General features: G+C 48.1%; 1 protein-coding gene across 3 annotated transcripts in view; it reads right to left on the bottom strand.

Moving 5' to 3' along the window:
- Positions 1 to 17,705: 17,705 nt before the first annotated feature.
- PCGF3 (polycomb group ring finger 3) overlaps positions 17,706 to 25,192 on the bottom strand; it is a 52,198-nt gene continuing 44,711 nt past the window's right edge. For all 3 annotated transcript variants that reach the window (XM_004772358.3, XM_045073162.1, XM_045073191.1), the window contains 2 exons: positions 21,970 to 22,050; positions 17,706 to 21,582 (listed from right to left, as the gene is read on the bottom strand). In XM_004772358.3, the coding sequence (XP_004772415.1) occupies positions 21,535 to 21,582; positions 21,970 to 22,050 (129 nt within the window). In that variant the 3' untranslated portion in view covers positions 17,706 to 21,534. The remainder of the gene's footprint in view (positions 21,583 to 21,969; positions 22,051 to 25,192) is intronic.

Below are 25,192 nucleotides of genomic sequence, written 5' to 3'. Positions count from 1 at the left end.
CACTGTGCTGGGCACACTTTTGGCCAACCCCCACCACCCTAAACTCCTTCACAGTCTCTAGTCTGTCCTGTGGTGGCCGTCACCTCCCTGTGTCCTTAGGGAGGCCTCTGTGCCCTGCCGGGGCTCTGGGTCCCACACCCCACCAGGGAAGCCTGCCTCTCTGGGCCAGGCTGGGCGAGGTGCCCATGAACCCTGGGCACCCTGACCCAGCCCAGGGAACAGCTTGGCTCTCTCCCTCCTGGGCCCCCACCCATGTCCTTCCCATCCCCCAAGCCTACCCCAAGGCACCATAACCGCGGTTCTGCTTGTAACCCCAGAAAGGACGCGTGTGGCCTCTGCCCCCCGGCCCCACCGGCCTCTCTCCAGGGAGCAAGTCTGGGTCATCTGTCTTCTGTGATTCTCCTCATACTGTTGGCCAGAAATACTTTCAGTAAAACCTGCCCAGTCTTGGCAAGTAGAAAGAGTGCCCTCACCCCCTACCCCTGCCTTCTGCACCCCTCCCCACACAGAGCTGTGCTCTGTGAGTAGCTCTAGAGCAGCAGGCCTTTGCTTCTGCCTCAGGGGCAGGTGTTGTCAGCAGACCTGCCTCTGGGGAGATGTTGGCCCCCAGCCCCGTGTGCCTTTTGGCTCCTGAGGAAGGAGCAGCTGTCTGTCCTCCCTCCCTGGATCCAGAGCTCTTTACAGACAACTCTGTGGCTTTCGGCTTTGCATTCCCACCACAGGATGGCCACTTATAGAAGGGCACTGAAAACGGCACCCACCATTCAGCCTCCACTCCCCCCACCACCCCGGCCTGGCGGGGATGAGGCTCAGTCCTGAGCAGCAACCTGAATCTGCTGGGTGACCTGGCACTCCTTTCCCTCTGGCCAGCCCCTCCCAGCAACCTCAAGTGATGGAGTCTGAGGACTTCAGGTAAAGCACTTGCTCAGCTCCCTATGATGAGCCAACCTCAGCTTTATGCACCAGGGATAACTGAGGTCCCTCCCTCCTGGAAGTGATTTTTCCAGTGGTAGGAACAGATGATAAACAAAAACATAAATCAAGTGGTGATTTCTTCTGTGGAGGAAATTGAGTGGATTAAGGGGGCAGAAAGTATGGTGCGGACCAGTATTTCACCTCTGACGAGGTACAGAGAAGCCCTCGGGAGAGGAAGAGGGAGCTCTGTGGGACTCCCATGGGAGAGCACTGCAGACAGAGGAACAGCCATGTCCAAGGCCCTGAGGCAGGAGGTGCCCTGGGCCCTTCAGAACAGTGACCATAACAGCAGCTGGCCTTGCTCCAGAAGCCAGTTCTAGATCCACACTGACTCTTAGCAGAGTCTCCCTTCCTTCTGGATGCTTAACTCTTGACAAAGCAGAGCACACATGGATAGGTTGCACCCTGCAGAGACGTTCTCCCGCTCTGGCTCTGCCCACCTGCATCTCCGGCCAGCTCCTGGCTCTGATGACTTCCTCTCCCTGCTCCCTGCCAGCAGCCAGAGATTTCCTGCTTCCTCTCCTCTTCAAGGAACTGCTTGACTCACAAGCCACTTAACTATCAAGGCTGTCAGTACACAATTTTAAAGGTCTGGCAATTAAGGACCGTTTTGTCTAGTTCTGCTAATCCGCGGCTAGACAAGTCCTGCTGGCCACGGTCGCGGCCAGCGGGGCTCAGCGAACCCTGAGTCCGGGCCACCTGTCCACACAGTTTGGAACCGTCTCCACTCCGTCTCAGCAGGTCCCCTCAAATCTAGGGAAAGGAGAGGTCCTGTCGCGGAGGGGCGGGGGCGGGGTGGTTAACAATCTAGCTTGGGCTGGTCCCAGGGGCGGGACCGGGAATGGGGCGGGGGTGGGGCTGGGCTGGGGGCGGGATTGAGGGACAGCGGCGGAGGTGGGGCTGGGCTGGGCGGGATTGAGGGACGGGCTGAGGGCGGGATTGAGGGGCTGGGGCGGGAGGTAGGGCTGGCCTGGGGTCGGGATTGGGGGGCTGCGGCGGGTGTGGGTCTGGGCTGGGGGCGGGATTGCAGCCGATCTTGGGAGTAGGCTCGTGTTGGGCTGGTGGTAGGCGCCCGGGCTGTCTCAATGCGACGCCAGTGTCGACCACACGTCTGCGTGGTCTTACGCGTGGAAGGGCCTCAGGACAATCCCCCGGCCCAGAGCCACTTGAGGTGTGCGCTGAGACCAAGAGTTAGGGGAGCCAAAGCCCCGCCTGCGGAGCGTGGCCGCGCCCCCGCACGCCCGGGCTCTGTTCTCGCCCACCTGGCGGGCCTGAGCCAATAAGCGCGTGCAGATCGGCCCTCCGCAATTGGCTCCGAGGTGGTCACGTGCCAGGAACCTGGCCAATCAGAACCGGGGAGACGCCACCGCGCTAAACGCGACAAGACCCCGGACGGTCTTGGGGTTCAGTCCCCGCACGGCCTTTCTGGAGCCTCCGTAGTTTCTTCCCGAAGTCTTTCCGGAGTCGTCCCGGTGTCCTCTGCAGGCTAAGTTGGGGCAAGGAGGGGACGGCCTGGATCCCGTGAGCTCCCGCCGAGGAGGCAGCCCCTGGTTCTGAGCTGGGCGCTGACTGGAAACTGGGAGGCCGCCCACCGGACAGGGGACACTGGACAGACCCTAGACAGGGGACACGTCCGGGCTGCCACGAGTGGCGCATCCTCGGCCGCGACAGCAGAGTCTCTGCCCCTCGCCTAGGGAGCCGAAGCCAGGCGGGGTGGGCTCATCCTTCCCGCTGTCCCCGCTCGGCCCCCAGACCAGGCAGGGCCAGGCTGCAGCCCGTGCGGGAGAGGCCCAGGTGGCCCCAGCTGGCCAAGCAGAGGCCCACACCTGTCTGAGGGCAGAGCCTGGGAGTAAGGGGCTCCAGTGGCCAGTGCTGGCTGGCGGGCTTCGCTCTGCAGCCTGAGGCTCAGGGAAGATCCTTCATCAGGAGAGTGGGCTCAGCCCGCACGCACCCAGAGTCCTGCACTGTTCAAGGTGCTTTTCCTGGAGGTGCAGCTGGCCGCGCCTCCCTGCTGCTGGGCCCTGCCCAGGGCTGCGCATCTTCCCAGTGGGGCCCAGTGTGATTTCTCCCAGCCTTCGAGGTTGAGTTGATTTTTTAAAACAAAGCGCTTTCTGGCACCTCAATTAAGTGAGTCCCCAGGGATTTATGCTGCCCAGGGGCAAGAAAGGGCTTTGCCGAGAGAGAGAGAGGGAGAGAGAGAGAGAGAGAGAAGTGGTCTGGCCTGGCCAGGGAGAGGCCTGGAGGGAGGGACGGGATTGGGGGACGGTATAGTAGAAGCTGTGGGTGCTGCCTTCTGGCAGCAGGAGACCCAGGAACTGAGAAGCTGGTGGGCAGAGAGGGCAATCCCAGGGTCACAGCTCCTGCTTCTACTAATTGCCATCTCTTAAGTTTCCTATGCAAAGACAGTTCTCAGAAAGGCAAAAGTTAACGTGTTACTTCAAGGCCAACACAAACACTGACCTTTGATTTGCTTTCAGAACAAACCTTTAGTGCAGCAGCCAAGAGAGGAAGGCCTCGTGCTCTGTGTCCAGTTGGCCAAAACTTTGATTCTCTCAAAGGAGTCCATCAGTCAGAACTTCTGTCCACACATGTTTACTAGGCCCTGACCACCAGTCTCAAGGAGGGGGGCACAGCCCATTACACCTCCTGGCTCCCACCTCACCCACCCAGGAGTGGGCCCAGCTGCAACTTTCCAGCCAAGATGGACCATTGACTCTCTGCATGGGTTCTCCTGCGGTTGACTCTTTATACATGGGGCAGAAATAAAGTTAAGTAGATAATAAGAATTCCTCACTAGGAGAAATTCACCTATGATTGGGGCTGGAAATATCCAAAATAAGCCTGGTAGCAAGGAAATGCTAATTAGCAGACATGAACCCACAATGGCATGTCAAAGGGACACAGCAGCAGCTGACCAAGCTTGCTGTGACTGAAGGCTGAACATTTGGAACAACAAGTAAGAGAGTGTTGGGTTATAACAACTACAGAATAAAGATTCATTAGTCCATACAGATATAAGAGAATGAGTAAACACCATGGGGAGGAGAGCTAAGTCTGCCATGTGGGATTCCAACCACATTAGGTAGATACTGCCTTCAAGGAGATGGAACAAACTCTCACTCGGAGTGTGGGCTGCACATGGTGACTTCCCTCTGAAGAACACAGTATGGAGACGGGGTGAAAACAGCAGCTGATGGTGGAGAAGGCCTACAGGAACACCACCCCCAGGTCAAGGGCAACAGTACAGTGATTCATCATGTTGAGAGCGCCCTCGAGGAGATGTGATGAGAAGACTAACTATGAGAAGAACATCAGACTAACTGCAGTTAAAGGATGTTCTACAAATTAACTGACAGAGCACTCCTTAAAAATGTTAAGGCCATAAAAAACAAGGAATGTCTGAGAAAATGTCATAGCCAAGAGTAGCCTAAGGAGACATGACACCTAAAAAATATGGTATCCTCAATGAGATCTTGTAACAGAGAAAGGACACCAAGTAAAATCTAGGGAGATCTGAATAAAGAATGGACTTTAGGGGTGCCTGGGTGACTCAGTGGGTTAAAGCCTCTGTCTTCGGCTCAGGTCATGATCCCAGGGTCCTGAGGTCGAGCCCCACATCAGCCTCTCTGCTCAGCAGGGAGCCTGCTTCCCCCTCTCTCTCTGCCTGCTTCTCTGCCTACTTATGATCTCTGTCTGTCAAATAAATAAATAAATAAAAATCTTAAAAAAAAAAAAGAATGGACTTTAGTTAACAAAAATATATCCATGTTGGTTCATCCACTGTGGCAAATGTACCCACCATTCTCATGAAAGATGTTAGTAATAGGAGAAATCAAGTGCAAGAATATGGGGATACTGCACTACCTTCATAAATTTTTGTAAAATTTATTTTATTTTATTTTAAAGATTTTATTTATTTATTTGACACAGAGAGAGAGAGAGCAAGCGCACAACGAGGGGGAGGGGCAGACAAAGGGAGAGGGAGAAGCAGGCTTCCCACTGAGCAGGGAGCCTGAAGTGGGGCTTGATCCCAGGGTCCTGGGATCATGATCTGAACCTAAAGTAGACACTTTACCGACTGATATACCCAGTTGCACAGTAACTTTTTTTTAGAAATTTAAAACTTCTAAATTTACAAGTTTACTTACAAAATTAATCTGGAAAAGGCAGAATCCAATTCAAACACCATTAAAACCAGCAGCTAATGAAAGACACAGAAGAGAAGGAAGTGCAGACTCAACCCCTAACCAGCTCACCTGCCTGCAGAGTGGAAAAACCGGGCCGGACAGTCCCAGGCTTCCTTCTGAGTATTCTCACTGTTCCTGCACAGGCAAGGGGGGAGCTGCTGCATGGAGACAGGTGACAGGGAAACAGGGAAGAGCAGGCGGATCCCTAATGGGAAGGAGGGGTCCAGAGCTCTGTCCTCCTGGGGACGATTCGATGCTTTGCTGCCCCAGGCCTGCTGGGTGGGGTAAACACTGCCAGTGTGCCTGACTCAGCGTGCCATCTCAGCCAAGCGCAGGTGACTGACCTGGCCCCCCTGGACTCGCCCAGCCTCTTCCAGACTCGCAGGCCACAGAGGCATGCAGGGTCACCAAAGCCCCACAACAATCCGATGTGGAAGAAAGAGCAAGTCATTTTCAGAAATGGAGGGAAGAGTGTGAAACCTCACTGTGCTATAGCTAAGCTGGAAATGTATTCTGGATGGGGTTGTCCTAGCACAAGCAAAATGGAAAGAACCAGCAAGGCAACCAACCAGACACAGTGCAGAGAAACAAGCAAACAAATAAATATTGAGTGCAAACATGGCCAAGAGCCCCTAGCAGGAAAAATAACTTAAGAAATGCTTAACTGACTGAGCCAGTATTCCAGGCGCCCAAAAGTTGTCTTTTTTTTTTTTTTTTAATGGTTAATAGACTTTATTCTTCTGAGCAGGTATAGGTTTTTAGAAAAGCTGAGTGGAAAGTACAGAGCATTCTCATACATTCCCCCCACCCGTTTCCCTCATAGTTAGCATCTTGCATAAGTGTGATTCATTTTTTACAATTGTGAACCAACATTGATGTACTGGTTGTTAACTAAAGTCTTAATAGTTTCCGTTAGATTTAATTTTTTGCGTTGTACATTCTGTGTGTTTTGATGAACGTGCAGAGACATGGATCCACAGAGTACGTCATGGTTTCAGGATTTTATACTGCCTGTGATCCACAGATTCATCCCCCCCTTCCAGATCCATTCACCTACGGAAAAATAGCTTCGTTGTTTTCGGGTTTTGGTAATTACAAATAAAGCTGTTATAAACGTTTGTGAAAACTTTGTGTGGAGGTAGATTTTCTTCCTTTTTCTTTTTAAGATTTTATTTATTTATTTGACACACAGAGACAGAGAGGGCACAGCAGGGAGAATGGCAGGCTGAGGGAGAGGGAGATGGCAAGGATCACAATGTGGGACTCGATCCCAGGACCCCGAGATCATGACCTGAGCCGAAGGCAGCGGCTTAACCCACTGAGCCACCCAGGCGCCCCTTTTGCCCATTTTTTAACTGAGTTGTTTGTTTTCTTATTGTTGACTTTAAAAAATATATATTTTATTTATTTGAGCGAGAGACTGAGCAAGAGAGAACACAACCAGGGAAGGGCAGAGGGAGAGGAAGAAGCAGATTCTGTTGAGGAGGGAGCCTGATGTGGGTCAATATCAGGAACCCAAGACCTTGACTTGAGCTGAAGGCAGACACTCAAGGACTGAGCCACCAGGTGCCCTGAGTCTTCCTATTCAAGAACATGGACTATCTCTCCATTTAATTAGAGCTTCTTTGATTTCTTTCATCAGAGTTTTATAGTTTCCTCATGTAGATCTTCTACATATTTTGTTAGATTTATACCTGTATTTCATTTTTTTTATACTAGTGTACATAGCATTGTGTCTTTTATTTCAAAATTCAATTGTTCATTACTGGTACTTACTGTATTTAAATTTTTTTGTAAAAAACTTATTATACACTGCAACTTTTTTCTTTTAATGTACAGTTTTATGAGTTTTAGTGTATAGACTTACATAACTGTGTAATACTTAATGGTGAAATGCTGAATGCTTTCCCCCTAAGATCAGAAACAAGGTAAAAACATCCTCTCTCACCACACCTATTCAGTGTTGGAAGTCCCAGCCAGTGCAAAGGGCAAGTAAAAGAAATAAAAATAATGTAGATTGGAAAGGGAGACACACAGACTATATGGTCATCTATGTAGAAAATCGCAGGTTATTCTAAAACAACCACAACATATTTTATCCCATGTTAAATGTATAGTCACAGGATAACAAATAAAAATCAATCTTAGTACTATATAAAACAATACAAAATTGGAAACTGAAATTGAACACAATAGCCTCCTAGAAAGAAAAGAAAGAATGAATGAAAGAAAGAAAGCTTTGAAACTGGAAATTGATCACAAGAGGAAAGTTGGAAAGAACTCAAACACATGGAGACTAAAGAGCATCCTACAAAGATTGAATAGGTCAACCAGGAAAATAAGAAGAATTTAAAAAATTCATGGAATTAAATGAAAATGAAAACAACTGTTCAAAACCTTTGGGATACAGCAAAGGCAGTTCTAAGAGGAAAGTATATAGCAATACAAGCCTTTCTCAAGAAACAAAAAAAAGGTCTCAAATACACAGCTTAACCCTACACCTAAAGGAGCTGGAGAAAGAGTATCAAATAAAGCCTAAATCCAGAAAGAGAAGAGATATAATAAAATCAGAGCAGAAATAAATGGAATAGAAACCACAAGAACAGTAGAACAGATCAATGAAGCCAGGAGCTGGTTCTTTGAAAGAATCAATAAGATCGATAAACTCCTGGTCAGACTTATAAAAAAAGAAAACAGAAAGGACCCAAATTTAAAAAATCATGAATGAGAGAGGAGAGATCACAACCAACACTGAAGAAATACAAACAATTCTAAGAACATATTATGAGTAACCAGGTGCCAACAAATTAGACAACCTGGAAGAATTAGATGCATTCCTAGAGATATAAACTACCAAAAATGAACCAGGAAGAAATAGAAAACCTGAAGAGATCCATAACCAGTAAGGAAATTGAAGCAGTCATCAAAAATCTCCCAAAACACAAGAGTCCAGAGTAGAATGGCTTCCCAGGGGAATTCTAACAAACATTTAAAGAAGAATTAATACCCATTCTTGTAAAGCTATTAAAAAATAGAAATGGAAGGAAAACATTCAAACTCTATGAGGCCAGCATTCCCTTGATCCCAAAACCAAAGACCCCACCAAAATGAATTATAGACCAATATCCCTGATGAACATGGAAGCAAAAATCTTCACTAAAATACTAGCCAATAGGATCCAATGGTACATTAAAAAGATCATTCACGGGGCGCCTGGGTGGCTCAGTGGGTTAGAGCTGCTGCCTTCGGCTCGGGTCATGATCTCAGGGTCCTGGGATCGAGTCCCACATCGGGCTCTCTGCTCAGCGGGGAGCCTGCTTCCTCCTCTCTCTCTGCCTGCCTCTCTGCCTACTTGTGATCTCTGTCTGTCAAAAAAAAAAAAAAGAAAAAAAAAAAGATCATTCACCATGACCAAGTGGGATTGATTCCTGGGCTAAAAGTTTGGTTCAACAGTTGCAAAGCAATCAATGTGATACAATACATTAATGAAAGAAAGAACAAGAGCCATATGGTCCTCTCAACAGATGCCGAAAAAGTATTTGACAAAGTACATCAACCTTTCTTTTTTTTTTTTTTAAGATTTTATTTATTTATTTGACAGAGAGAGATCACAAGTAGGCAGAGAGGCAGGCAGAGAGAGAGAGAGAGAGGAGGAAGCAGGCTCCCTGCTGAGCAGAGAGCCCGATGCGGGACTCGATCCCAGGACCCTGAGATCATGACCTGAGCCGAGGGCAGCGGCTTAACCCACTGAGCCACCCAGGCGCCCACATCAACCTTTCTTGATTAAAACTCTCCACAGTGTAGGGATAAAGGGAACATACCTCAATACCATCAAAGCCATCTATGAAAAGCCCACAGCGAATATCATTCTCAATGGGGGAAAAACTGAGAGCTTTTCCCCTAAGGTCAGGAACATGGCAGGGCTGTCCACTATCACTCCTGCTGTTCAACATAGTACTAGAAGTCCTAGCCTCAGCAATCAGACAACTAAAAGAAAGAAATGGCATCCAGATCAGCAAAGAAGAAGTCAAACTCTCACTCTTCACAGATGACATAATTCTCTATGTGGAAAACCCAAAAGACTCCTCTCCAAAATTGCTAGAACTCATACAGGAATTTAGGAAAGTAGCAGGATGTAAAATCAACGCACAGAAGTCAGTTGCATTTCTATACATTAACAATGAGACAGAAGAAAGACAGATTAAGGAGTTGATCCAACTTAAAATTGCACCCCAAACCATAAGATACCTAGGAATAAACCTAACCAAAGAGGCAAAGGATCTGCACTCTGAAAACTATGGAACACTCTTGAAAGAAACTGAGGAAGACACAAAGAAATGGAAAAAGGCTCCATGCTCATGGATTGGAAGAACAAATATTGTTTAAAATGTCTGCTACTGGGGCAGCTGGGTGGCTCAGTGGGTTAAAGCCTCTGCCTTTGGCTCAGGTCATGATCCCAGAGTCCTGGGATTGAGCCCCGCATTGGGCTCTGCTCAGCAGAGAGCCTGCCTCCCCACCCCTTGCCTGCCTCTCTGCCTACTTGTGATCTCTGTCTGTCAAATAAATAAATAAATAATCTTTAAAAAAATGTCTGCTACCTAGAGCAATTTACACATTCAACGCAATTCTTATCAAAATACCATCAACATTCTTCACAGAGCTGGAACAAATAATCCTAAAATTTGTATGGAACCAGAAAAGACCCAAAGAAATGTTGAAAAACAAAACCAAAACTGGGAGCATCACAACTCTGGACTTCAAGCCCTATCATCAAGACAGTATGGTACTGGCACAAAAACAGACACACAGATCAATGGAACAGAATAGAGAACCAAGAAATGGACCCTCAATTCTACTGTCAACTAATCTTTGACAAAGCAGGAAAGAATGTCCAGTGGGAAAAAGATAGTCTCTTCAACAAATAGTGTTGGGGAAATTGGACAGCCACACGCAGAAGAATGAAACTGCACCATTTCCTTACACTACATGCACAAATAGACTCAAAATGGATAAAAGACCTCAATGTGAGACAGGAATCCATCAAAATCCTTGCAGACAACACAGGCACCAACGTCTTGCTAGACATGTCTCCAAAGGCAAGGGAAACAAAAGCAAAAATGAACTATTGGGACTTCATCAAATTGAAAAACTTTTGCACAGCAAAGGAAAGAGTGGACAAAACCAAAAGACAACTGACAGAATGGGAGAAGATATTTGCAAATGTTTTACTAGCTAAAGGGCTAGTATCCAAAATCTTTAAAGAACTTATCAGACTCAACACCCAAAGAACAAATTATCCCAAGAAATGGGCAGAAGACATGAACAGACATTTTTCCATAGAAGACATACAAATGGCAAAAGACACATGAAAAAATGCTGAACATCACTTGGTATCAGGGAAATACAAATCAAAACCACAGTGAGATACCACCTCACACCAGTGAGAATGGCTAAAATTAACAAGTCAGGAAACGACAGATGTTGGAGAGGATGTGGAAAAAGGGGAACCCTCATACACTGTTGGTGGGAATGCAAGTTGGTGAAGCCAGTCTGGAAAACAGTATGAAGTATCCTCAAAAAGTTGAAAATAGAGCTACCCTACGACCCAGTGATTGCGCTAATGGATTTTACCCAAAAGATACAGATGTAGTGATCTGAAGGGGCATGTGCACCCCAGTGTTTACAACAGTAATGTCCACCATAGCCCAACTATAGAAAGAGCCCAGGTGTCCATCGACAGATGAATGGATAAAGAAGACGTGGTAGGGTTCAGTGGGTTGGGCCTCTGCCTTTGGCTCAGGTCATGATGATCTCAGGGTCCTGGGATCGAGCCCCACATTGGGTTCTCTGATCAGCGGGGAGCCCGCCCCCCCCAATCTACTTGTGATCTCTCTCTGTCAAATAAATAAAATCTTTAAAAAAAAAAGATGTTGTAAACACACACACACACACAGAGGAATATTATGCAGCTGTAAGAATGAAATTTTGCCATTTGCAACAATGTGGATGGAACTAGATGGTTTCATGCTAAGCAAGATAAGTTGACCCGAGAAAGACAACTATCATACGATCTCACTCATATGTGGAATTTAGGAAACAAAACAGAGGATCATAGGGGAAGAGAGGAAAAATGAAAGAAGATGAAACCAGAGAGGGAGACAAACCATAAGAGACTTTTAGTCATATGGAACAAACTGAGGGTTGCTGGAGGGGAAGGAGGTGGAGGGTTGGGGTAACTGAGTGATGGACATTATGGAAGGCATGTGACATAGTGAACACTGAGGGTTATATAAGGCTAATGAATCACTGACCTGTACCTCTGAAACCAGTAATACATTATACGTAATTATTTGAATTAAAATTTTAAAAATGTTAGGGAAGGAAGGAAGGAAGGAAGGGAGGAAGGGTGAGTGATAAAAAGGCAGACTGAAAAATTTAGGTATACAGCTAACCAAACCGTGTACAGAATCCATATGCTGAAAACTATAAAATGCTGATAAAAAATTTAAGAAGACCTCATAAATGAGTGATAAACTCATGTTGGGATGAGTCAATATGGGATATAAATCTCCCCCAGAGTAATCTGTAGAATTAACATAATTCCAAAAATCCCAGGGGGACATTTTCATAGATATAATGATTCTAAAATTTATATGAAAGGGTAATGGAGCCAGGACAGCTCAAGTAACTTTATATAAAGAAGAACAAAAGTGGAGGAATCAGATTACCCAATTTCAATGCTTTCCCTAAAGCAACAAGAGTCAAGACAATGTGGCGTTGGTGGGGACAAGACATACAGGTGAATGATCAGAATAGAGACCAGGAATAGACCCAAAGACATATGATCAGTTGATCTTTGACAAGTTGCAGAATCAATTCAGTGGGGAAAGGACAGTCTCTTTGACAAGTGGTAATGCAATGATTAGTCATCTGTATGCAAAACATTGAACTGTGACATACACCTTAGGTCTTACAGCTAACTCAAAATGGATCACATGTAAATAAGCATAAAATTATAAAATATTGGGGCACCTGGGTGGCTCAGTGGGTTAAAGACTCTTTGGCTCAGGTCATGGTCCTGGGGAGCCTGACTACCCCCGACCCCTGGCCTGCCTCTCTGCCTACTTGTGATCTCTGTCTGTCAAATAAATAAATCTTTTTTAAAAAAGTATAAAATGTTTGCAAGAAAACAGAAAAATATATTCATGACCTGGGATCTAGCAGAGTTTTAGAAATGACAGTAAAAGCATAATCCATGAGGGACGCCTGGGTGGCTCAGTTGGTTAAGCAGCTGCCTTCGGTTCGGGTCGTGATCCCGGTGTCCTGGGATCGAGTCCCACATTAGGCTCCTTGCTCCGCAGGGAGCCTGCTTCACCCTCTGACTCTGCCAGCCACTCTGTCTGCCTATGCTCGCTCTCGCTCTCTCTGACAAATAAATAAATAAAATCTTTAAAAAAAAAAAAGCATAATCCATGAAATAATCCACAAAGGAAAAAATAGCAATAAATTGGACCTCATGAAAATTAAAAACATTTGCCCTGCCAAAGACAGTGTCAAGAGAATGAAAACACTAGCTAAAAACTGGGAGAAAAACTTACAAACCACATATCCAACTTAGGACTTGTATCCGGGGTATATAAAGAACTGTCAAAACTCAACAATGAGGGGAAAAAAAATCCTCAATTAGAAAGTGCGTAAAAGGCACATTATAGATGATATAATGGCCAACTAGCCACCGAGATGCTCAACATCTGTGGCCACCAGGGAAAGGCAGACTCAAACCACAGTGAGACCCTCCTGCACGACAGTAACCGGGCAACACTCAGGTGGACACCGGCAGTGGAGCAGCTGGGACTCTCACACCTCGAGGTCAGAAATGCAGATGAGAGCAGCTTACCAGGTGAAGTGCACGCTCAGCAGATGACCCAGCAATTCTACTTTCAGAGAACAAAGTCTCATGATCCCCGTGCAAACCCGTGTGGGAATGTTCACAGCTGCTCTGTTCACAGTCAGTGAATACTGCAAGCACAGAAGGTCTGCGTGAGCAGGGGATCTGGTAACTGTGGCTTGCCCAGAGCATAGGGAAGGTGGAGTACGGACCTAGGCAGTGCTGTGGAGCTCAGGGTATGTGCTTACCATGCTCTTGAGAAGGTAGGGTGGTGCTGAAGGTCAGGCCATTGGTGGGGCAGGTGCTCAGCAACAAAAGATTGGCACTAAGAAGGAGTCTTTTCGGCTGAGGAGCCACTCTGTGTCCTCACTGTAGTGGTTGCACGAATTCATGTGTAAGAACTCCAAAACCAAAAGGGTAATTTAAAAATTTTAATTTTAGGGGCGCCTGGGTGTCTCAGTAGGTTAAGCCTCTGCCTTCAGCTCAGGTCATGGTCTCAGGGTCCTGGGATTGAGCCCCGCATCAGGCTCTCTGCTCAGCGGGGAGCCTGCTTCCCCTTCTCCCTCTGCCTGCCTCTCTGCCTACTTGTGATCTCTCTCTGTCAAATAAATAAATAAAATCTTAAAAGTAAAATAAAATTTTTAATTTTAAAAAATAAAAAAAAAATTAACACATATTCCTGATTAAAATATTAAGTAAGCTGTCATGGAAGGAAATTTCTCCACTTAGGAGAAGGTGTTTATCAAAACCCCACAACCATTATGCTTTTAAAGCAGACGTTAAGAATATCCCCATCAGGGGGGCATCTGGGTGGCTCCATCATTAAATGTCTGCCTTCGGCTCAGGTCCTGATCCCAGGGTCCTGGGATCCAGCCCCGCATCCAGCTCCCAGCTCAGCAGGAAGCCTGCTTCTCCCTTTCCCACTCCCCATGCTTGTGTTCTCTCTCTCTCACTGTGTCTGTCAAATAAATAAATAAAATCTTAAAAAAAGAAAAGAGGGGCGCCTAGGTGGCTCAGTGGGTTAAGGCCTCTGCCTTCCGCTCGGGTCATGATCCCAGCGTCCTGGGATCGAGCCCCACATCGGGCTCTCTGCTCAGCAGGGAGCCTGCTTCCTCCTCTCTCTCTCTGCTTACTTGTAATCTCTGTCTGTCAAATAAATAAATAAAAATCTTAAAAAAAAAAAAAAAAAAAAAAAAAAAAAAGAAAAGAAAAGAATATCCCTGTCAGAATGCCTGGGTGGCGCAGTTGGGGAAGCGTCCGACTCTTGGTTTCAGCTCAAGTCATAGTCTCAGGGTCCTCAGATAGAGCCCCACGTCGGGGTCCACGCTCAGTGGGAGTCTGCTGGAGCGTCTCTCTCCCTCTGCCCACCTCCCCAACTCAAGTGCATGCTCTCTCTCCAAAATAAATAAATAAACTCATTAAAGTCTCAGACTTTTTTTAAAAAAAGATTTTGTTAATTTACTTGAGAGACAGCGAGAGGGAGAGAGCACGAGGGGAGGAGCAGAGGGAGAGGGAGAAGCAGACCCTGTGTTGAGCAGGGAGTCTGACGCTGGGCTCGATCCCACGACCCCGAGATTACGATCTGATCTGAAACTAAGATTTGGGCGTTTCACTGACTGAGCCCCCCAGACGCCCCTTGACTAAAAATGTTCTTAGGGTCCCAGGATTGAGTCCTACATCAGGCTACCTGCTCAGTGGGGAGTCTGCTTCTCCTCTGCCCTTCTCCCTGCCCATGCTCTCTTTCAAATGAATAAAATCTTTTTTTGAAATAAATAAAATCTTTAAAAAAATGTTCTTAAAGCAGAAAATTTGTTTTCATAGTACCCCAATACACTTGAAAAACAGTAGGAATAAATGTAACACATTGTTAATTTTTCATACCAAAATAAATCAAGCTTAATAAAAATGAAGCTGACAAGGGTCCTACTGCAGAGTCCGCACGACATTAAGACAGCCCTGTCCCTTTCCTCAGGACCTGGGAAAGCATCTCACTGCCATGTAAATAAGAGAAGGTACAAAATGTAACTAGTGGTCTTTTTCTTTTAAGTAGGCTCCAGGCCCAACGTGGGGCTTGAATTTATGACCCTAAGGCTGAGAGTTGCAGGCTCTTACCTGCTGAGCCAGCCAGGTACCCTCCACTGTTGGTCTTTGATGGAGGGAGTGAACTGTATGCCCTACAGGAGACTTACTGGGTCAGCACAGGCATAACTGGGAGATGGACATATGATTTCATTGTTTCAGGCAAAGGGTGCATTACAATGCAGCGGGGACAGTGAGGCAGCCCCCGCCCCACACCCTACGGTCTGGCCACAGCCGCCCCTTAGGGGGTTCTTGTTGCACCCACTGGGGGTTTTATCCTTAAGAACCAAAAACCTAAGGGAGACATTCAAGCTGTGCCATGTGCTCCTGTTACATTTTAGGGCTGCACAATCACATTCGTAATAGTTCTTCCAGTTAAAACGGGACTCACATTTTCACGAACATGCATTCACACCGAAGGAGCAAAACCTCCAGTAAGACCTCAGGGGAGAGGAGCAGAAAGGCACACACATTCCCTCGAGGCCTAGAGGGAGGGCTCCCTGGTCTCAGGAGGAGCCCAGGAGGATTGCAGAGCCCTGGGTCCCACCAGCCTCACCTGGTGCCAGTGGAGACTCAGACCAGCAAGGGGGGCCTAAGCCCGGAGATGCCCCCTCCCCTCCTGCTGCTCCCGGCCATCAACTCCGGGATCCAGGTGAACATCTGGTAACCTGACATTCTAGACCACTTACCGAAAGAAAGCAAGTAGAACAGGCAGAAAGTTTCTTTTTTTCCTCCCTCCCTCCCTTCTTCTTCTTCTTTTTTTTTTTTTTTAAAGATTTTACTTATTTGGGAGAGACAGAGATAGCAGGATAGCAAGAGAGAGCATGAACTTGGAGGAGAGGGAGAAGCAGGCGCCCTGCTGAGCAGGAAGCCCCATGTGGGGCTCTATCCCAGGACCCCAGGATCATGACCAGACTTGAAGGCAGATGCTTCACCAATAGAGCCCCCTGGTGGCCTGGCAAAGTCCATTTCTTAACACTAAACTTTTCTTTCACGTTAACTGATCTGAAACCCACGAGGGAATATAATTTTGGTCATCATATTCTGTTTTTTCAGCTCCAGTTTTCTCAGATTTTCAAGACGGCTGTCAATTACATAACCTTTAAAAAACAAAGTTTTGGGCATAGTGCCCCCGCCATTCTCTCTCGTGGTAATTTCATGCATCTGCTTGAATGGGCCTTGGTGTTCAAGTGGCGTTCAAAGTGACTCTGAAGGTGCCTGTGAGGGTGTTTCTGGACAAGAAGAGCATCTGGTTTGGCGGGCTGAGCCCTCCCCCAAACCGGTGGGCGTCACGCAAGCCCTGGAAGGCCTGACTGGAGAGAAAGGTGGAGGAAGAGGGACCGCCTCCCGCCTGACACCTGAGCTGAGACATGGTCCTCTCCTGCCCTTCACAGCACTGCACAGGCCTCCCCAGTTTGCAGCGGACAGATGGCCTCCACAGAGCAAACTCCTTGAAGATGCATGCAGACAGCAAATGGAGTCAGTCCCGTCAAGCAGAGATGCGACCCTCCGGAAGTAGGGACGGACCGTCGAGACCAGCACAGGCCAACAGCACCAGGAACTGATAACCAGGAGAACCAGAAGAACCTGGCAAAGGCCCACCATCGATTCAACTCCTTTAAAAGGCAGGACCTTTGCAGCAAGCGTTGACTCTCCAGATGATGATGCTTTCATGTCTGACTGGATCAGAAGGCAACTGCCACCAAGTTCTGTCCAACTGATCTCTGAACAGGGAGAGCCCCCGCCCCACCCTGCCACCACCCATCATGGCCCGGACACAACGAATACTTTATCCTCATCTCAACTGCTCGCTCACAGGCTGACTTTGCATTTGGTTTATTAACAACTTATCCCCTTGTATCTTGTTTGTTGTGTGATTTTCTCACGCGCTTTGGTTTGTGTGATATATGAAGCCAAAATGACATATGCAATGAAACGTTATTGAGTTTGGGACCCTAAACCTGCTTTAGCCTTGCTTTACAACTGAATAAAGCTGACATTCTGGGAAAACACAACCCGTGTGTGCTCTTAGTGCACTCACGACAACAGACACAGATCCCTGTACATGTGTCTTTGCAGCTTCTGCTCCTCTGGGAACTCCGACTGACACCCTAACAGGGAAGTAAAATATTGTCAGCCCACCCACCACAGGGACTAGCAGGTTCTTTTTTTAACAGTATTTTCATTGGCACATGGCGCTCTCCACCAAAGTGAGTTCTCACTCCAAGCAGACAGATGAGCGCAGACGGTACACACATTCCCGCCAAACCTGTGGTACCGAACCCCAGGCCAGTTCCACAGGAGTTGTGCAGCTACAGGGGCCACGTGAAGCGGGATAAGGGAGTTAACCTGTGCGGGTTCAGGACAGGGTGAAGCAGAAAATGGTGTGAGGGGTGTGTCCTTCAGACACTACCAACGCCTGTGGTGTTTTCATCATACTGTAGTAGACAACAGACCATCCACCATATGCTCATACAAATATTTTATATTATCTACAAAAAAGCCCCACAAAACCCCATAAAACCAAAAGTCAAGTAATTTTAGATTATAAATTTCCAGTCTGAAAGAATTTTAGGTAAGTTTTTCTTTTGCTTTTATTACAAGCATATAATATTAATTGGCAAAACACTGAGTACAAGCTTCACTATCATAAAATCAAAACATTTAAGCAATATTCCAAAAAAGATTTTAGACAAAAACTAGCCACCAATAGTACAAAAATTACACACCAACACAAAGCATAAAAAATGTAAACTTTCAAATTAAACAGTCAAAAATATGTATCTGCATTGTCATCTCAGTAAACCGCAACACGTGTGACGATCAGGCTAATGGTGGCTCACACCCCTGGACCCTTCATCATTTGGGGAAAAATGGTTTCCTTAGACCCAATTAAACTGTCGGAATAGACATTTACACTAATGCTACACACATTTTAGGGGACACTCAAACGTCAGTCCATCCTTCAGATGCGCTCATGGATGTGGTGACCCACACGCGATGCAGGTGGAGGGTGGGGGGATGGGTTGTGCAGGCAGAGCTTCCTCGGTGGGCTGGTGGCCAGCCGCGCCACCTGGGTCCCTGCCTGGCAGGGTTATGGTTAGTGTGAATAATGGTTTTCTAATCTACTTATCCCAACTTCTATAGTTTGTTGAAATACCAAGGCAGAGAAACCCACTGGCTTATCACGCAAAGGTCACACGTGATATGCTGGAGTGTTAATGATTTCCTGAGGAAACAGAGAAACTGGGTATTTTCTGATTTGGCTACCTGCGCTGTTTACTTTCAACATCTTGAGAGCGTATCTAATATTCACGTATAAAGTAGAAATCAGCGGGCTCGTTCCTAGAACAATCGATTCAATGACACATTTTAAAAAGCTCTAAAATGCCCGCCTGTGAGCTTTGAGGAAAAAATGAAACGAATTTCTAAAGACTTTACCACAAGGAGGCATCAGAGGTCGCAGGACCCGGAGGGCTGGGGCCGCAGGGGGAATAGCACCATCCCACGTATGATACGCGGTGGCATATCCAGGGCTGTGAGCATGCAGGGTCTGAAGACGGGGGACCTGGGGCGGCCACACAGCGCTTGGCAGCTGCCTGCCCGGTCATGCGCCCTCAGATATTATAGACAGGTGTTTTCGCACGGGGCACACACACAAACCATCCCCGAACAGCGATCTTGGAACAACAGTGAGAAGGAAAAACCAAATAGCTGAATGCACATATTTTGAAATTCCACCGACATTCCCTTTCGATTTAGCAGAAGAGATGTGACATTACAATTTAAACAGATATCTAATAAATGCATCTTGGAACCTATCGCACAAAAGCATGAATGTTGCTCTTCATCTATACGAAACAAAAACGTACAAATTAAAAGCTACTCAAAGTAAAAAGAAGAAGCTTGCAAAACATGTCACAATTTCATTTTATATGCCTGTAAATAAAGCTGGACCACGGAAACCAAACAATTGGATGGGAAAATATGATAGAATGCTTAAAATAGAATAAATAATTTTATAAAGTTAAGTTTTCTTTTTTTTAACCCCCCAAATATTAAATTCAATATTATATATTCTATCTGAATTTTCTATCTTCATGAGAACTGCACGTAGTGAGCCCGTGTGCTGGGGAGCGGGTCCCACTGCCGGTGACAGTGACGCAGGAAGGTGACTGAACAGCACGTGTGTTATTACCAGCGTCAACAGTCGTGAAGACCACTTCACAGGAATTCCGTCTGTTACAAAAGAAACTGATCCTGGCTTGCATGCTGGAAAAAATGAAACTCAGCCTTTTGAGGTGAAATGAAAGCGTGCCAGTGAGGAGGGGACCACAGAAGTCGCCCCGGGACACGGGCTCTGGGCTCCCATCTGCCGAGGGCTGTGGGTCCCTGGGGACGCCCTGCAGTGAAGACAGTCTGCATGAGGAATCTTAGAAAAATAGTAGGTCTGCAGCTGAGGTTTTGTCAGGGTAACACGATTACAAAAGGGGGTCACGGGTGGGTCAGCAGCCAGCCGGCGGTGTGAGCGCTGGCCCTGACCACCTCCACCTGTGTATCGAAATACATCCACTTAGCACCATAGCAAATTCAAGTGATTCCAAAGATAGCTACAAAGTCACAAATATCTATTAGGAGATTCTGACAGCGACACTCAGTCTGACCTGAACTGTGAGTTGATATCGTTTGAATTTGGATGCTTACACTGTGGGACCCTCCCCTCCACCGCCGCCCAGGAAAACAGCCGAGTTCCAACGCCAGAGCCCAGACCACACTGTGGTTAGTGTGGCTTCAGCAACAATGTGTATGTTGAGGTAGACAGGTCATATGCACTCATACACACCTACTCAGTGACCCTCGTGGAGCGACCCACAGACGTGTTTCGGACGGACAGCAAGCTAGCGAACTGAACGCGGCAAACAGCACCGGGGGTCAAGAGGCTTCAGGGAGGGGTGACTGGTGACCAATTCCTAACAGAACCTGCTTCGAGGCTTCTAAAAGGCCTTATGTTAGAATCACTTGGACCGAATTAATCTGAATGGTTTTCTTGTCACCAAGATTAGGTCTCACGTATATAAGAGAAAAGGAAACAGAAAAAACCCCACCATAATGTTCAAAGCAAATGTGAGAAGAAATTCCACACAGGACGGTGACACATTCCATGAACAAAGGAGGTGGGTGGCTGCGGCTGCCTGGGGGTGACTGAGGACGAGGGGGAGGAACCCAGAGCTCACAGACAAACGGACAGTGCGGGCAGATGGAGAGGACAAGGATGGCCACAGAACCCCAGAACACTTTCACGACCCCGGAAAACGGCTGCTTTCTCCTGCTGCCTTTCCATGTTCCCAGTTACTGTTTTAAAGGGACAAATACTTATGTGCCGTCAGAGTTTATTCACTAATCCCACAAAAATGTTAACACTTGGGAGGAGAAAGGGGTAGACAAAATGTGTGCTGCCTGTGACTGGCATTTCAGGTCACAAAGGAAGTTAAAGAGCAGCCAGCAGGCTCCTCCAAAGCTCGCTGGAGGGTACCCCCCAAACATCCCTGTCCACGGGGCAGCGTGGGGTGGACATGGTGGGAACCTCAGTCTGTATGCCCTGGGTGCCAGCCCTCCTCCGACTGACGGCACCATCTCAGGGAGACCCCACACAATGCCACCACCTCTCTCTTCAGCATGATGAACCCGGGAAAGAATTAAGTGGGGAACTTAAGTCCCTGAAGGATCAGAGCCCTACTGAACACCAGTCCCGTCTGAGAACAAGAATGGCTCTGCAAACCAGCACTAAGCTGGCCAAGCCACCCCTGGTCTACCCTGTGGGGAGTGCCCGTGTCTGGGTAGCAGCAGGTGGAGCCCTCCGTCACCCTGGGGCCTCAGAACCCAGAGCCCCAGGCCAGGCAGGAGAGCTATGGGCTTGTCACGGTTCCTAACGTGGTGGATGATGAAATACCACGGCAAACTCATAGAATTAATGGAATGGTTTTAAAATTAACCCTTTATATACCTTCTGGGTTTTCAGGAAGCTAAAGGCAACATAAATATTGTCATTCACCATGGAGAGAGATTTTTCAATAACTTAGGAAGGGTTCAGTAAATGTACAAGGATTTTTGAGGCTTAGCATGAACCCTAATTCATAAATGCAACGGAAATGACCGGATTTCCAAGGCCCGGGAAGCAAGCACAGGTCGCCTGGCCACCGTGTTTACCATCTGGTCTGTGAGAGGCGCCCCTTCTGCCGCTGAGACTGTGAAGTGTTTTGTTGTCTTATAACCGTGGTGCTGGTAGTGTCTTGCTGAGTGTGAATTCTCTCATACAAAAGTTATAAATACTCTCTATTCAGAAGTCTGGTCCCCATGACACCCGCAGGTGGCACGGAGGGCAGCAGAGCCGGCCCAGGGCCAGGCTCAGAGCAGGTCCATCTTGGGTCTGTAGTGGAGCAGGAGCGGCGCCTTCTGTAAGACAAAGTCAGAGAGTTAGCCACCAGCCACGCGGACGGCCCCCCCTTCCTGGGGTCCAGGAGACCTGGGACCCATGCACACCTGCTGCCCCACCTGGTCCCGCTAGCTGTCACCCCCGCTAGCTGTCACGCCCAAGTTGGGGTCCTGCCATCTGCTTCCTGCATCAGTGAGGGTTCCCCGCACTCTGAATGCAGCAGCCCACCACAGGGTGGTCAGGGGATGGTGCTTGCCCAAGACCCCGTGCGGCTGCAGCATGGATGGCAGCACAATGACTGTCTTTCACAATGCCGTGACAGTTACTTCTAAGCTCCTAGTTGAAAAATATGCACAGAAAAGTAGTTGCCATTTGCAACCAACAACCCAACTTTTCCAAAGTCTCACCTTGAATCTCCACCTTGTGACAACCACAAATTTGAGTGTGTGGTCCTTGCCCAGGATTTCCTCGTTGCATAAAATGTCCAGCTGGTGGGAGAAGAAGGCTTCAGTCAGGGTGCCAAGGGCACGGCGCTCGGCACATCTGCCCCCTGGGCCACGCTGGCTATGCCAGTTGGGCCACATGATGTCAGTCGCCTATGGGGGATCGTGTCCTGTCTCCAGGTGGCACAGGTGGGGACTGCTCAAAAGGCCCCACCCCAACCCACCTGAGGGCCAGGAGCACCTGGCGCCTGGGGGGGTCCCCACTCACCATGGCCCCTCCAGGGCCCTCAGCTGTGGTTACCACACTGCGTCAGTCTCCTGGCCAAGTCTGTCCCTCTTATCTCAGTGGAAAAAGTAAATGGGCTCTTCAGATGGTCTTTTTCCTTCTTCTTTTTTTTTTTTAATAAGATCGTATTTATTTATTTGAGAGAAGCATGTGGGCGGTGGGGAGGGCCAGAGGGAGAGAGAGAGAAGGAGAGAGAAAGAGAAAGGCAGACTCCCCACTGAGCAGAGAGCCTGATGTGGGATTCAATCCCAGGACCCTGGGATCATTACCTGAGCTAAAGGCAGATGCTTAATGACTGAGCCACCCAGTCGCCCCTTTCCTTTCTTTTTAAAAAAGACTATTTTTAGAGCAGTTTGAGGGTGAGAGCACCAAGGGGAGCAGAGAGAGATGTCCCATGCACCTTAGTCCCCCGTGAGCCACATCCACACTGGAGTGGATGTCCCTTACGGTGGACCAGCCTCCACAGACACGACACCATCACCCAGGGTACACAGATGACATCGGGGGCTGGACGAGGGCATCAGGACAGGCCCCCACTGCAGTATCACCCAGAGTTGGTTCCCGGCCCCCACATGCCACGTGCTCCCCCTGTTCGCCCTCCTCTCCTCAGCCCCCGACCACTGCAGGTCTTGTCACTGTCCCCCTGGTTCTGCCTTTCCCAGGATGTCCCACAGCTGGAATCCTGCTGCGTTTTTCCTTAGTGACGTGCATTTAAGGCTCCTCCGTGTCTCTTCATGGCTTGGGCGCTCGTTTCTCGTGAACATGAGTCATAGGTCTGCCTGGAGCACAGCTAATTCACCCACTCACACATGAAGGACTTCTTGGTGGTTCTCAGGTTTTGGCGATTGTGAAGAAAGCTGCTGTAAACAATGGCGTGCAGGTTTTCGTGTGGACGTAAGGTTTCAGTTAATTCGAGGAGACCCCACAGAGTGGGACTGCTGGGCCACATGGCGAGGGTGTATTTAGTTTTGTAAGAAACGGCTAAATTGTCTCCACCAGCCATGGACAGGAGTCCCTGTTGCTCCACACCCTTGCCAGCATGTGGTGGTCAGAGTTCTGGATTTTGGCCATTCTGACAGGTGTGGAGTGGTGTCTCATTGTTTGAATTTGTTTCCCTGATGACAAATGATGCTGACTCAGATGGTCTTTTAAACTGCTCCCTCAGGGCAAGGGGAAGAAGGCTCTTGCGTTTGCAGGAAGGCCGGGCTGGGGAGAAGAACACTTGGGGAGGCCGGGGGTGGCTCTGAACCCCACCTCCCCCAGATAGGACCCTTCTACATGCCGACCCTCTGGATGAACTCATCATGACCCTGGGCTCCAAATGGCTCCACATGCCAAGGACCCCAACCTTAACCAGGGGCCCTGACACTCACCTCTTAGTTCACTTTCCACTGTGCGGGGGGCAGTGGCCACAGCAGCCTGTCCCCAGAGGCCATCCACCCAGGAGCACAGCCCGAACTTGCTCCCCACTTGCAGCCCCACCGGAGAGACCAGCAAATCATTTTGGCTATCTCAGTATCAGTCTCCAGGGCTGTCCCGAAACCCCACTGCTGGGGAGTTGAAAACGACTGACTGAACCTCTCAGAGTCCCACCTGAAGCCAGTAGGCCACATCCCTCCAGCTCTGCTCCGTCTGCACAGCTTTGCGCTAGCTCCAGGCCTCAGACTGCCTTCCGCCTCTCTTTGTGTGTATCAAGAGTTCATTCCTTTTTTTTTTTAATGTGGTAAAATACACATAAAATTTACCATTTTATCATTCAAAATGTTCTACCTCCAGAACTTTCTCCTCTTCCCAAACTGCCCCCAAGAAACACTAGCTCCCTATCTCCCCCTGTCCCCCAGCCCGACATCCACCATGCACACTCTGTCTCTATGATCTGACTCCTCCGGGGACTCATAGAAGTAGGGTCACATAGTGTCATTCCTTTATGGTTGCTCATGTCACTGAGCACAATGTCCTTGGGGTCCATCCCGGTGGGGGCAGGTGTCAGAATGTTCCTCCTGTTTAAGGCTGGAGAATGTTCCATTGTGTGGATTGTATGTCCATTTTGTTTATCCGCTCATCCGTCCAACCATCCTTCTATCTCTCCATTAGCCTATCCTGTCTATCCTCTTATTTATCCATCATCTGTCCCTCTATCTATCCGTCTGTCCATCATCCATCCATCCACCCATTCATCCATCCATCCTTCTCTCTATCCATCTGCTCATCTGTCCATCCATTTGTCTGTCCATCCATCCTTCCATCTGTCAATCATCTATCCATCCATCCGACCGTCTGTCCACCCACCCATCCGCAGACAGTAGGGTGCCTCCCCGTCTCAGCTGTGGTGCATAACGCTGCCATGATCACGGTGGTGCCGCCAGCATCTCAGTAAGACCCCACTTTCCATTCTCTGGGGAACACACCCAGATGTGGAATTGCTGGATGATACAGTGATTGTACGTTTAATTTTTTGAGGACCGTCCACACTGTTTTCCACAGTGGCTGCACCATTTTACACTCCATCACCTCCCCGCCGAATGGTGCACAGGGTCCCGTTTCCCCATATCCTCACCATCTTTTACTTTCTTGTTATTCACTTATTTTTTTTTTTTACAGTAGCTGTCCTAATAGGTATGAGGTAGTTCTCACTGTAGTTTTGATTTGTATTTTCCCTGACAGTGACACTGAGCACCCTTTCATGGCTATTGGCTGTGTCTTTTTTTTTTTTTTTAAAGATTTTATTTATTTATTTGACAGAGAGAGGTCACAAGTAGGCAGAGAGGCAGGCAGAGAGAGGAGGAAGCAGGCTCCCTGCTGAGCAGAGAGCCCGATGCGGGACTCGATCCCAGGACCCCAAGATCATGACCTGAGACGAAGGCAGCGGCCCAACCCACTGAGCCACCCAGGCGCCCCTTG

The sequence above is a fragment of the Mustela putorius genome, unplaced genomic scaffold (genome assembly GCF_011764305.1).
Source record: "Mustela putorius furo isolate JIRA1106 unplaced genomic scaffold, ASM1176430v1.1 tig00000083_pilon_pilon_pilon, whole genome shotgun sequence".
Classification (NCBI taxonomy): Eukaryota; Metazoa; Chordata; class Mammalia; order Carnivora; family Mustelidae; genus Mustela; species Mustela putorius.
Note: the sequence above shows the minus strand (reverse complement) of the source record. Positions and strands in the feature narration are given on the sequence as shown.